The 14,250-nt window shown below is 39.8% G+C and overlaps 1 protein-coding gene across 7 annotated transcripts in view; it reads left to right on the plus strand.

The window, feature by feature from the left end:
• Positions 1-14,250, plus strand: part of il1rapl2 (interleukin 1 receptor accessory protein-like 2) — a 608,994-nt gene that overhangs the window by 112,186 nt on the left and 482,558 nt on the right. For 6 of the 7 annotated variants that reach the window (XM_034217408.1, XM_034217411.1, XM_034217412.1 and 3 more), the window contains exon 2: positions 4,448-4,562. In XM_034217408.1, the coding sequence (XP_034073299.1) occupies positions 4,469-4,562 (94 nt within the window). In that variant the 5' untranslated portion in view covers positions 4,448-4,468. The remainder of the gene's footprint in view (positions 1-4,447; positions 4,563-14,250) is intronic. The other variant, XM_034217409.1, reaches the window with a different exon arrangement.

The raw sequence follows: 14,250 nt of genomic DNA on the forward strand, positions 1-14,250 counted from the left end.
GACATATCATATAGGCCTACACAACTATGGTGTAGTTATGCATTGAATGAAAAACTTGGGTCGCAGGTTCCTCAATAGTGCATTACAAGACATCTATCAATATTTGTGCATACCTCCAGCAATGTTAACTATGTTGAAGCACTTATTTTAACTGATATTATACATAATGTATTATACTCTTATAAGATGTATGTAGATATTTCATCTCCGGCCTTGTCAGGTATTGAACAATCAATAAATAAAGAACACAGAATTGTTGAATATAAAACACAGAATTTGTGTGATTTATACTAAATGATTTACAAATAAACACCACTGCATATTTAACTGTTACACATGCTGATGTAACGCAAATGTTCCAACTTGGGATCAATAAAGTATATCTTATCTTAAGCTGATCGATGGCTACTGCTATATTTGCAAAATGTGCCTCTGAACCTTGACAAGTGCATGTTTCAGGCTTATCAATTAATGTAATGTTATCAATTCACAACAGGGGTCACAAACATAAGACCAGCTGTTAAATAAAGCTCTTCTGACCTTAGCTGGCATGTGTGTATATATATTAATGCTGCCCATTATGGGCACAAGCAATTTTCACCCTTTTATTAATTATATGTTTTAAATGTGAGTGTTTCCTATCCCCTAAACCTCCAGGGATGTACACAGTTCAATACTGGCAACTTCTTATTATGGGAAATACGAAAACGTCTTTTAAAACTACAACTCCCAGTAGAGACGTGCCATAGATAGAGAACATGTTGCGAAACAGAATAGCCAGCATGTGTAGTTCTGGGGACGGGGTGGGGGAGGGGGGGACGCGGTGGACCCGTTCAAATCCAGTTTTGGACAGTCTGCGTGGTTCCATCCCATTTCAAGTGCTGTTCGAGAATCGGCGTAACCCTCGGAGCACACTCTCCAATCACAGAGCTTGAGGACTATCACGGGGTTTGTCAAACAGAGCACATGGTGTAGTCCAAACGATAGCTGGGGATTCTGGGTAGTGTAGTGTCTTCTGCTATCCTTTACTCTGAAAACATATTTGTTTCTCCGAATCGAAGGGGAAAAATACAAAAGCATTGCACACAATTTAAACCAATCAATGTTGTGTAATTAACAAGGATAATCTGGTGTTTTTTAGTCGATGAGTAGTGCAGATATCACTGTAAAATCAATCGACAGTAAGGAGAATACTTACTTCCGGGTGTACAATTCTCCGTTATCCAATGAGAATGGACGCTCACATTGCCTTTAAGGGCAGCCGACACAAACGAATGCCGTGCTTCCATGAGCGTCATTACCAGTAGAAATACATTGCTTTTAAAATCGTGCTGTGCAACACGAAAAAAATGGGAAAATCGTGTTGGTGAACACGAATCAATAGATTAAAAATCGTGTTGGTGAACACGAAATGCCATGAGACTGGGTTGTGTATTGCTCCTGCTGGCCTCATGTTGTATTGCTCTGGCTGGCCTCATGTTGTATTGCTCTGGCTGGCCTCATGTTGTATAGCTCTGGCTGGCCTCATGTTGTATAGCTCTGGCTGGCCTCATGTTGTATTGCTCTGGCTGGCCTCATGTTGTATTGCTCTGGCTGGCCTCATGTTGTATTGCTCTGGCTGGCCTCATGTTGTATAGCTCTGGCTGGCCTCATGTTGTATAGCTCTGGCTGGCCTCATGTTGTATAGCTCTGGCTGGCCTCATGTTGTATAGCTCTGGCTGGCCTCATGTTGTATAGCTCTGGCTGGCCTCATGTTGTATAGCTCTGGCTGGCCTCATGTTGTATAGCTCTGGCTGGCCTCATGTTGTATTGCTCTGGCTGGCCTCATGTTGTATTGCTCTGGCTGGCCTCATGTTGTATAGCTCTGGCTGGCCTCATGTTGTATAGCTCTGGCTGGCCTCATGTTGTATAGCTCTGGCTGGCCTCATGTTGTATAGCTCTGGCTGGCCTCATGTTGTATTGCTCTGGCTGGCCTCATGTTGTATTGCTCTGGCTGGCCTCATGTTGTATAGCTCTGGCTGGCCTCATGTTGTATTGCTCTGGCTGGCCTCATGTTGTATTGCTCTGGCTGGCCTCATGTTGTATAGCTCTGGCTGGCCTCATGTTGTATTGCTCTGGCTGGCCTCATGTTGTATTGCTCTGGCTGGCCTCATGTTGTATAGCTCTGGCTGGCCTCATGTTGTATTGCTCTGGCTGGCCTCATGTTGTATAGCTCTGGCTGGCCTCATGTTGTATTGCTCTGGCTGGCCTCATGTTGTATTGCTCTGGCTGGCCTCATGTTGTATTGCTCTGGCTGGCCTCATGTTGTATTGCTCTGTAAAAGCAAGAGAAACTTAGTTTGCAGCCAAGCCTCCAAACTAAAAGCACTGAACTGCAGTACTGCATAATACTTTTGTATTAATGCAATTTAAATGAAAGTATTATGCTCCACTGTTTTATGTCAGGGCTCTGATACTTTAAAGATACGCATACTGCTTACTGATACGACGAGACTTCAAGTTTGAAAGAGAGAGGACCATTGTCCTTTTAATAAGCAACCAAGAAGGGACAACTCAGGTGACTAACTATGGCTGATTTCTAGCGTCTTTGGTTTCGGTGTCATTGTATTGAGCGCTCATGGCTTACTGCGACTTGTGTTTAATTGTTTTACTGTGAATCATCAGAATCAGAATAATTTATCACAGGCAGAGATTGGGTTTTGAGGCAGTTGCTCCATTTTAAAATAAAATCATATACAAATATTCAATACAAATGTACTACAATACAATATATTTAAATAATGGTTTTTTTAATGTGTATATCAAAATACAGTGCTGTTTAAGTATTGATATCAATGCTGAAAACCACATTATTCTTCAAAATGTACTGTGTAATAAAGTGATAATAGGCAGACATGTTTGTATGCTGTGGCTTTGACCTTCACTCAACCAATCAGAAATGATTTCCTTACGTTGGTGTTGTTTGTCTAACGAATCGATGATTTGAGATGCACCTGTGACACTATCAAGATGATGGCATGACACACTACATTAGGAGGTTAACAGACAAAGAAAATGACTGTCCTTTCAAGTGATGAAAGGCCAGATGCCTTTAAAGCCAGCAAAGATAAAGATTTTACAACTGCTATTTGCAACATCGTACACTATCCTTTATCATGTTTTTGTTCTCTCGGCTTTGTTCTTCACATCCATTTGGTTCCAGTTGTAGATCCCCATCCCATCATTTCATTGTCCTACTTTAAAGGCAAATGACTGTGGCTCACAAATCTACACTCCACTAGGATCTATCACGGACTGTCCCACTGCTCATGTGAATCAAATGTGATTTCAATCAGCAGTCAAGATAGATTTTGAGTGTGTAAAATACAATGGAATAACTGCTGGCATCTGCTTCTTCCATCTCTCCCTGGTTGTGTGTGTGAGTGTCTGTGTGGGGACATACACTGCCGTTTGTACACAAAAGCATAAGACAAATCGGATTGTGGTCTATCAGTGTGATTTCACATTGTTGGCTCAAAGAGTGTGTGTGATTGTATGCGTGCTTGTTTGCGTGTGTGTGTAAAACATTCTGCAGCCTTTGTAATTCCTGGCCTATGGTCGAATCTAATTCAGTTTTTGTATTGTGAATTTAATCAGTTGAAAAAATTGATATTTTCAAAAGCAGCATGAGTACCTGCATTTCAGATCAATATTAATATGTGTTGTGCTTTCATCATGGCCATACTTGTAATAAAGTGTTTTGTTTTTCAATTTGTACAGCACACAGGGTCACACACTGCACCACTTGGGGCTCACTTTGTTCTTTTCATCTGTAACTTGTAAAGAATGAGAGATACAGACACTTTGACATCAATTTGAAATCATGTCAAAACAAAACAAGACTAAAACAGAAGTATGATGTTCATCACACTGTTATGATAGTGTCTCTTGTAATTGTGTTAACAGTATCTGGATGGACTCAATCACTAGCTTCCTAACTTCTTCAATATAATATGTTGTAAAATGATGGTTCCATTTTCAGTATTGGACGATAAAAGAGATAATTCTTTAGTGTGGGCTAGCTTGTGACAATCTGCTACCACAGCGTTATTTGGGTGTCTTTCTATCTTGGAACTTGAACTCCTCACAGCTTTTTGTGAGTTTATAACGGTTAATTGTAACATTTTGTTCACCTTTGTTCATCTTTTCCATTATTGGGTTGCACTAAGCTTCACCCTGTTAAGTCACATCTGGCTTCATAAACCAGATGGCTTCAAAACTCAGATTGCGACGAATCAAAATGCCAAAAAATGCTTCAAAACGGCACTCCACAAACTAATGGTAAACATCACATTAACCACGTCCACTTCAATCTATGATCTCTGTGCCTTTGGGTTATGTTCTCCTGATACTGCCAATGAAAATAAGAAATATACATGTTCTCTAAAACGTTCACATTTTCTCTTAAGGTACCAGGGGAGACTAGAGAGATGACTTCTTTATCCCTCCTCTTCCTCCTCCTCCTCCTCCTCCTCGCCTTGGGAGCCTGTGACGATGTCAAGTACATCTCCAAGAGGAACTCAGGTAGGAGGAACAGCCTCTGTGTTTGTTGTCTACGAGCCCCAGCTGTGTCGTTTTGTTGAAAATGAGACTTTCTGTCCTCGAAAGTCCTTTTGTATGCCTCTTACTGATATTACCTTTTTTTTTGTTACATCTTTTCGTTACTCTTCAGTCTTTTCTCGAATACAATGACTATGCAACATATTGTTTTTTACTCACACTACCCCAACAATGTCTTCTCCCATTACATGATGCATTGACACCTCTTGCCGTGACACAACGGAATATGTACTTCTACTTTGCTATTTCTTTCCTTCTCACCATCACCACTCTACTTTTCTCTTGTCCCACTTCTCTCTAAACTCCATAACAGATCTCAGATTGCTGTCCTTCTGTTTCGTTGCATTTCATTTTTCCTGCTGAGGGTGTGTAAAGATCAGCCGTCTGACTGTCTTACTGCTGCTGTCATTGTTGCTGCCGTTTAGCTCATTTGTGTATCAGCATCCGGCTGATGACAGATCGACTGATGGTCTTTTATCAGGGATCGATTTGTTGTTTCTTGTTGATCAGCTCGACGAAGCAGCAGTGATTTGGTCTATTGATGTTTGGCATGCAGTCTCAATAACACTTTGTATGGTACTGCATAGTGAGTGGAGTATGTGTGACAGATATAAACGCATTGCTGCTTTGTGTTCACACATCGTCATTCATGCTACACTGAATACTTGATCTGCAGTTTTACACATTTTGTAATTATAAATATCACCCACAGCATTTGTAATTTCATTTTCATGAACCACTGCCAAGTCTTGAAAGTTATAAAAACAGAGAAAATGACTTACCGACTTCTTGGCAAACTCAGGTCATCTAATTATAACAATCCAGATAGAATTGATTTTCCTCTAATGTAATCCTGCTACCTATTTTGCCTGCCTCTAAGTGAGAGTGCAGGTCCTGATGTTTTAATGGAGGGAATTGAAGGGCAACCATAACAATGCTTTAAAGATCCTTTTGTAATTACACACACACAGCCTAAGAAAACCATCCCATGGCTTAAACAAGCTGCTGTAATAACTACACAGGTCTATTTGATGTATAAAGGCCCCAAAACCATTTTTATCAATGTGTTTCTTACTATGTGAGGTGGGATCTTATCACTCTATTGTCTGACCAAAGGTGTAACACATTTAACCATAGCGTGTTGTGTATTCATATCTTTTCTCTGTGTTTTCCCTTATTACTGGTGGGTTGTACTAGTCTTATCACAAACTCTAGTAGTGCACCAATCAGGATTTAACAACATTGGAGTCAGAATCTGGTGACAGCTGGAGGAAAAGTCCATCACACAACCCCCTTTGTTTTCATAAATGGATTTGGATGCAGCAGGGTTCAGACATTCTAGCAAATGTAGTCCCATCAGTCATTTAAATGAGTGCACTGCATTTCGGCTGAATAAACAGGCGCTCAATGGGCATCTTCAAATGAGATGCCCGAACCAAAAGAGTTTAATGCAACTTTGTATAAATGACATGTGTCTTTTTAAATATTAAGCTTTAGAGGTAATGGTAGGTTAATTGTGTTACCTTCAGATGGAACGCTATTAACTAGGATATCAATTTTCCCTTTTTTCCAGTGTTTTGTGATAAGCTAAGCTAACTAGCTAAGCTATTTTACTGTAGGGACATGACATTGGTTTCCCTTTCCTTGTATAAATCTCAGCAAGAAAGATAAAAAGCACATTTCTTCAAATGCCGGAATCTAACTTGAATTCACAAGATCCAAAAAAGTATTCTTACTTTTCTTGTATGTTACCTATTACATTATTAATGATAACGTTTATTCAGGTAAGAAATATATATATTTTATTATTATTTATATCTATAATATATGTACAAATATAAATAACATTTTGATTGGGCCTTTAATGATCCACAACAGAAAACTTATTGGGGCCCATTTATGATAATGTCCTGTTCAGCAAAAATGTAAATATAGTATGTTTTGCAGAAGCTTTAAGATTTCTGCTTGAAAAGAAATTCAAAGGTCAGAACAACAGCCTTTTACTATGATTTATTGATGTGGTGTAAAGGAATTTGCTAAAATGGCGTCGAGGCCACCCACATAAAATATTATGACGCAAAACCTCCAACAGGAATTGGACAACAAATAGACAAAAGGCGGCAAGTAAAAATAATACAACACAATTCTGTTCTGTTGTTTTGCTGCATTTCTTGCTCAGTCCCATCTTTTTCTGTCTTTATCTTTCACACACTCCACATTCTGACTGTGTGGGAGAGTGGTGGGAGTTTTTGTTTGCTGTGTATGTGTGTGCATACACTGGCAGGCATACCTGCTCCACTTCATGTCATATCTAACATTGGACTGTATATGTGGGTGTTGTATATATCCAGATGTTAAGTGTGTGTGTGTGTGTGTGTGTGTGTGTGTGTGTGTGTGTGTGTGTGTGTGTGTGTGTGTGTGTGTGTGTGTGTGTGTGTGTGTGGTGTGTGTGTGTGTGTGTGTGTGTGTGTGTGTGTGTGTGTGTGTGTGTGAGCTCCCTAAGTGTGCTTCAGTGTATGCTCTCTGGATGTGCACTTTCCTTCTTTGTTTGTGTGTGTGTGGGAGAGGTGTGCACAGAGCAATTATGTGATCAGAGCAGAGCCAAGCGGACATTTATGTGGGCGACCGATACAGTCCACTAAAGATAGGCTGTTAGATATGTTTCCCTCGCTGCTTCTGGTGTGTGTGTGTGTGTGTGTGTGTGTGTGTGTGTGTGTGTGTGTGTGTGTGTGTGTGTGTGTGTGTGTGTGTGTGTCTTTGTGTGTGTGTGTAAATGGTCACCATATGGATAGGAACTACCATTTCCTTTTTGTCAGTCACCCCGCTGTGTTTTGATGTAGCACCCGCTGCAGAAGAAAGAGGACAAATTGTGATGAGACACAGCGGAGGGATGATTTGTGGTAGGTGAGGACGCACTTTAAAGTGTTTTTCATACATATTGACAGGAAAATAATGCGAGCTACAGTATGGAGCCACACACATTGACGGAGTTATACCGGATCTTCTGTATCATAAACACTTCAGCAGCATTGGTGTTTTTAGTTTCCACAGTATGTCTCTGCCAATAAAACACCCAGATACACAAACTAAGGCAAAGTCAATGAGAGTTGAATGCACATCTTTCTGCATGGGAAGAGTGTGTGGACATGTTGACAACCATCCATCTTGGCTCCAAATGGAAGTCGCATCATGAAGAATGCATATTACAACTTGTCGTAAACAAGCCACAGCATGAAGTATACAGCAGTTGCAGGATCCAAGGCAACAGGACAGAATGCATTATGTGCTGGTAATTGAATACAATGGGTGGGCTTGGTCCAAGCACAGAGTAGCAAATAGAGTAGAATGTGTCTAATTGGATTATAATTATTCTTCTTTTCCTCTTGAGACTCATCCATACCACTCTGTACTGATTATTACAGATGTAATATCAAAACGAGGGAATTACAACATAATGTATTAAGGATTAAACTAATAAAATAACTTCTGGCACATTTATACAGAAGTGCTAGCTAGCTAGCTTGGTTAGCAAGGAGCATCCGTAATCAGCGGTAATGTAAATTGAAATGCTATATTTTGGCTAGTGAAAAACATGGTAAAAAAGAAATGTTCTTACGCGGTAATAAGGAACAGTGGACTTGTTAAAGGGTCTTTTCCTACAACTGAACGCTAAACAACCCGGGGGAAAGCCCCTGTTGTGGCAACTTGACAGTCACAAGCTAGCCCAGCCATAACTCATACCCTGCGTTATGGTCTATTATATTTAAACAGGGCCATAATTGACTTAGTCAAGGCCAGATTTGAACCGCTTCAGACAAAACCAATAGATTAGGAGAGATGGCGGGAAGAAAGATAACACAGACTCTTATCTGGATCCCTGCTGGGCTTATTCAGCAAGAGAGGAGGAGAGAGACAAACACATCAAACATAAAGCAAGAAAGTGGTCCTCTGTACTCTGTTGTCCTACTCAATACTTGGTGATTAGATGTATTCCATGTTTAAATGGAAATGTATTGACCTTCTCACATTACAACACTATGTTCTGTGTGTTCCCAACACATTTAATTGATAAATGGTATTCTTTTTTCAAACTTTATTTTGCTCTTCCATGTGTCTTTGCAATATCTCAGGAACACCTTCAGTTAATTAGTTTTTCTCACTTGCTCACAGATTATATTTCAGATTATACAAATGTATTCACACTTTTATCCACAGTTCTTTCATTTTCATTCAGCTGTATCTACAAAGCCAAAACATAGAAAGAAAACTTGAGATAGAATATTACAAATAGAAATAAATAAATGAGTGGAAACATTTTCAAAAATAATACATATATGAAAAAAGACGGATAATGTAGATGTAAAAGAAACTGATCAGATATTTGTGATGTCAAAGTGATCTTATCCAAAATCGGATCAGCTCTCCTAAGTATTTTGTGTTTTTTTGTATATATTTTCGTGGTCAAAGGTCAAAGTCACCTTGACTTCACATTTATACCATTCTCATATCTGGAATGCCTTTGGTTACATTTTTTTATTCTGGCCCAATGGTCATGATGATGGTCAAAGGTCAAGATTGCCGTGACCTCTAAAACGTGTTTTTGTCCATAATTAAATGAATGTTATGTTAATGATCACAATGTCACACAACGATCCAAAGGGACAACATAATGTAGTGATGACATTTCATACAAACATGGATATAAACTGCAACTTGGCTTCGTGGCGTACAACCTACACAGTAACATTTATTGCACCTGCTTTGTCTTAACAGTCTTTAAATCACATGATGTGCTGATGCAGATGGTTTGCCGTGTGTGTATGTTCCCACGTGTGTGTGTGTCAGGGTGATTGAGTGCCAGTGAATGCCCTTGTATGTATGCGTAAGAACAGGTGTGTCTCCGAGTGTGTTTTTTTGACGCAGCTAAAACCTGAGATCAAAGAACGATTAGGCCTCGCTATGATCTTATCGTGACTTAACTCCACGCATGCAAAGCAGAGCAAAGATAACAGTGTGTGTTTGTGTGTGAGTGTGTGTGTATGTCATGCTTTATCATAGTGTGAGACATATTTGCATTGTGAAGTAATGAAGCTGTTTATTTGTGTGAGCTCACTGGTTTTGAGGGAGACAATAAGGACAAAACACACTTCTAGTTGTCTTTTCGCAAATACACACACACACACACACACACACACACACACACACACACACACACACACACACACACACACACACACACACACACACACACACACGTCGGTCCCTCACTCTATCTGCATGCTACATCTAATTTTGCATTCCAAAGCATCTTAAGTTTAGCATATTCTTAACTTCTGTTCTCTATGCAGACACATTCTCTGGTAAAACGTTGATGCACGTGGTTTTTACGCTTGGCTGTGATCAACTTTGCTGCGCAAAGACTCTGTAAAACAGTGACTTCAGTTAAAAACGTACATTTAGATCAATCCCATGCTTAAACAGTTTTTTAAACTATACAGGAGAAAAAGTGCTGAAGGCAAAAAGGCAAATGACTTATTCACTATGGTGGAGAATGCAGACAGTGGCAGAGGACAAGAGGATGAGATATATTTAACATGTATAAGCTCCTGTTGTACTACAGCAGCTGGAGCCAGACAGGGAAACACCTTGGTTTTTCTTGGAAACTGAAAGGTACAGGTAGTTTCAGACTTTCAATACATAAGTTACATTATGTTTTTTTCCCCCAGTTGTATTTGCAAGTTAGTTTAGTTGTGTTTTTCCAGAGATCTAAACATGTACTTTTTTATTTTGGTGAAACTATCACAGCGTAAAGTACATTTTTAAAGTTTTGGATTGTAGCATTTTTGCAGAACACTCCTAAAAAATGTAATCTTATTTACATAATATGTAATCTTTACTCCTCTCATAACTAAATAGTCTGAAGATAAAGTCTCTAGTTTTTGGGGGTGAGTTTTTCCTTGTCTTAATATGTATAAATGGCTTTACAATCGGTAGAGCATCTGACATCCTTGGCTCTTTGAATACATTCCGGATTTGAGAAATTGAACTATATAAATATAAATGATAGCATTTCTTACAGGGTCTGTTAAAATTATAGCTCAAGTTACTTTTACTGTAATAGACTCTTGATTTGAATACACGTCTTCCGATCATCCAGAAAGCACAACATGGTGTTAAAGATGTTATCTAATCCCTCATCAGTGAAATATTGAACTATCATTTTAATTGACTTAGTTGCATTAGTTAGGAAAACACTTTTTAGGATGTATAAACAGAACTGGATACAGTGATGGAGGCTGGGTCCTGTTCATTCAAGTTGCTCAGTGGCGCATGAAGCCAGAATAGTTTGACTGTGGGGTAATAAAATCCCTTCCCCATCCCTGGGCCAAATAGAGCAAGCACACTAGTGTTTCCTCTAACCCTGCAGACTCCACAATCTACTTTTATTTAACCAGATAAAAAGCATTGAGATAAAATCTCATTTACAATGCTGACCTGGCCAAGAAGGCAGCAACGTTACACATGTGTTATAAAATACAGAGAACACAACTAAGTAACAAAAAGACGAAAAGCAGTCACTACATTGTGCACATTAGGACAGTAAGAAAGGTGCACTGCTTATTACTGCAAGAGCAGCTGGTGGTAAGGACCTCAGACAGCTTCAATTTAAAACAGGCTATTGAGACAAGTGCCCTCAGTTTGAGGCGTGATTGAAGGTCATTCCAAGACCAAGGACCATAATAAAAAAGACTCCTTTTCTCAGCCTCAGTCCGCACAGCAGGAACCTGGAACCGTATCCAGGCACTGGATCTGAGGTTGTAAGAGTCACAAACTGGAGCAAATCTGGCACATATATACAGTGGAAGCTTACCTAAAATGGCTTTATACATTAATAAAAACCAATGCTGCATCCTACGCGTAGTGAGTGAGGACCATCCAGTTAGGCTATACAGTTTGCAATGAGTCCTATAGGGTGCATTTGATATAACGCAGTGCAGCATGGTAGAGTGGGTCAAGTTTGGCCAAAACAGTGGGACAGGCAAATCTATAAATGGTATCACCGTAGTCCAGCTGGGACAGGAATAAGCCAGAGACCAACCTTTTACGGGAAGAAGTTGAAAAACAACCTTTAAGTCTGTAAAGGAAGCCAAGAGTGAATTTCAATTTGAGATAGGACGATAGTTATTCAACTCAGTGGGATCAAGAGGCGCGATACAAGAGCTTGCTTCCACACAGCTGGCAGTGTGTGAGTGGACAGGGAGAGATTATAAATATCAGTAACTGGTTGAGCTATGATCTGAGCTTCAATTTGTAAAAAGAAAGGATCTAGGCCGTCAGGCCCGGCAGTTTTTAGGATCAATTGAGTGCAGACCCTGTAAGACCTCAGAGACAGAGAAAGAAGCGAAATCAAAAACAGGGGAGTTCATCTCTTGACTAGGGCTGTGAGTACGACCATGCAGAGAGTCATGACTTTGCTCATCAAAAATGTGACCAGCCTTTTTGAAGTGAGCATTGAAAGCATTAGACATATCATCTGAATCTGAAATACAAGAATCACTGACCTTCAGTTTTTGTGGGAAACTAGAAACCTTCTTGTTCTGAAGTGATTTAATTGTTTTCCAGAACTTCGAATGGTCATTAAAACAATCAGTGGTTAAGCTCAGATAGTAATCAGCTTTAGCTTTTTTAATAAGGGCTGAACATTTATTTCTGAGGACACGAAAAAGAAGCCAGTCATCACTAGTGTTAGACTTTCTAGCTAAGGACCATTGCTTATTTCGATCATGAATTAGATCAGATAGTTCTCTAAACCATGGAGTGTTCCTATTCTTAACTCTGAATTTTCTAAGGGGGGCGTGTCTATTAATAATCGATAAAAAGTGATCAATAAAGAATTGGACGGCAACATCGACAGATGGAATTAACGCTATGAAGTGCCATTTAACCTCCGTCAGATCGTGTAGGAAAGCCTGCTCAGAGAAGTGTTTGAAGCAGCGCCTGAGCACAATAAGGCCCTTGGCTTTGGGCAACTTAGTCTCCTAACGCAAGCAATAAACACAAACAGACACATACGTATGAGCTGCATTTGTTAGAATGACATCTATAAGGGTATCGTTATTGGGTTTGGCAGGGTTTATTCTCGTGGGACTATCAATAAGCTGAGTTAAGTTCAAAGAATCACAAACCTGCTTAAACTATGAAGATTTATCACTCAACCAGTCCCAATTTAAATCACCCAATAATATGATTTCAGAAGAAAACTTAGACAACAATTCAGTAAGGCTAGTAGTTGCATCAATGATGGCCTACTGTATAACAGCCAATAACAGTGAGAGGAGCATTTGCTATAGTTATTTGGACAGCTCTCAAATTGCCTTGGAATTGAAATCGAATGAAAGCATGCTAATGGCCAAACTATTCTACAATTTAGGATTTTCCAGAGAGGGTTATTTGTGAATATACGAACCTCCGGAGTGTTTTCAATTGCCGCAAATTGTTGTTTCTTACACGACTACTAGAGGTGCTAAACGTTCAAACATGACTATAGGTCGTAATAAGCTGCTGAACAATCAACCTATTTGGTCGTTTTTTGGAGGAGGACAGGCTGGATTGACCCAGAAACTGTAATTCCACTATTTGGCCATTACAAAAATTGACTTCAAAGGCCGTTGCTCTTTCCAGGAAGGGCTTAGTTTGTGTGGGTTGTTGTAAGGATGACCTGATAGCTTAACTTTAAAAAAACTTTAGATCTTTCTCCCAAACAGCTTCTGCTGCAGAACCGCCATCCTGCATTATAGCAACTAAAAAAACAGGACACGTGCAATCAGATTGGACAATTAGCCAAACCAGACACATACAGTGTATGCCCCTTACACTAACCAAAGTGTATGGCATCACATCTTAATTTGATATGAATACACTTAGAAAGACAAACTTACTGTAAATGGGGCCATTTTGACAACAGAGCAATTGGTAGACATGGTCAATCCCTGTTTATGCAGTTAATCACAGCGAATGTTGATCTTTCATAAAGGCTTTAATACAAACTAGATGTTGGGACAAGCTAGAGTTGATACCGCTGCTGTAATAGGTGACAAAAAAAAATGACTGAGTGGGCCGGTTGTGAGCATTAGCAGCCAGTCTGGAAACATTCAGACATGTTTGTGACGTGCAGATGTGACATAACACCTATGTGGTAGGACATAATGTCACGGTGTGTATGTGTGTGTGCATACTGTATGTGTGTGCCTGTGATGACATAGCATGAAATGTGTTTACAGCACTCCTAACTGACGTCTCTTCCCGGCGTGACTAATTAACACAAGTGGCTTTGTCATATAAAGAGATCCACTTGACTTTTTTCCATACTGCATGTGGCTGTGTTTGTGTGTGTGTTTGTGTGTCTGTTTGTGAGTGTGTGCACTTCAGCTCGCTCTAATTGAGCTATTACGTGTAGCTTAAACTGTAGCAACATTAGCAAAGAGCAGTTGTAAGGGAAACTTCTGTGTAGCAATGCAGTGGGAGTCACCGACTCAGGAAGGAGACACGGTAGAGCAGGAGCTTTGATGTCAAACACTGATGATTTATTTGGAGTTACGGCCGGAGAGTTCACATCACAAGTCACAGCAATCACGGTGAGACTGCACGGGTG

Source organism: Gymnodraco acuticeps, unplaced genomic scaffold, assembly GCF_902827175.1.
Source record: "Gymnodraco acuticeps unplaced genomic scaffold, fGymAcu1.1, whole genome shotgun sequence".
Classification (NCBI taxonomy): Eukaryota; Metazoa; Chordata; class Actinopteri; order Perciformes; family Bathydraconidae; genus Gymnodraco; species Gymnodraco acuticeps.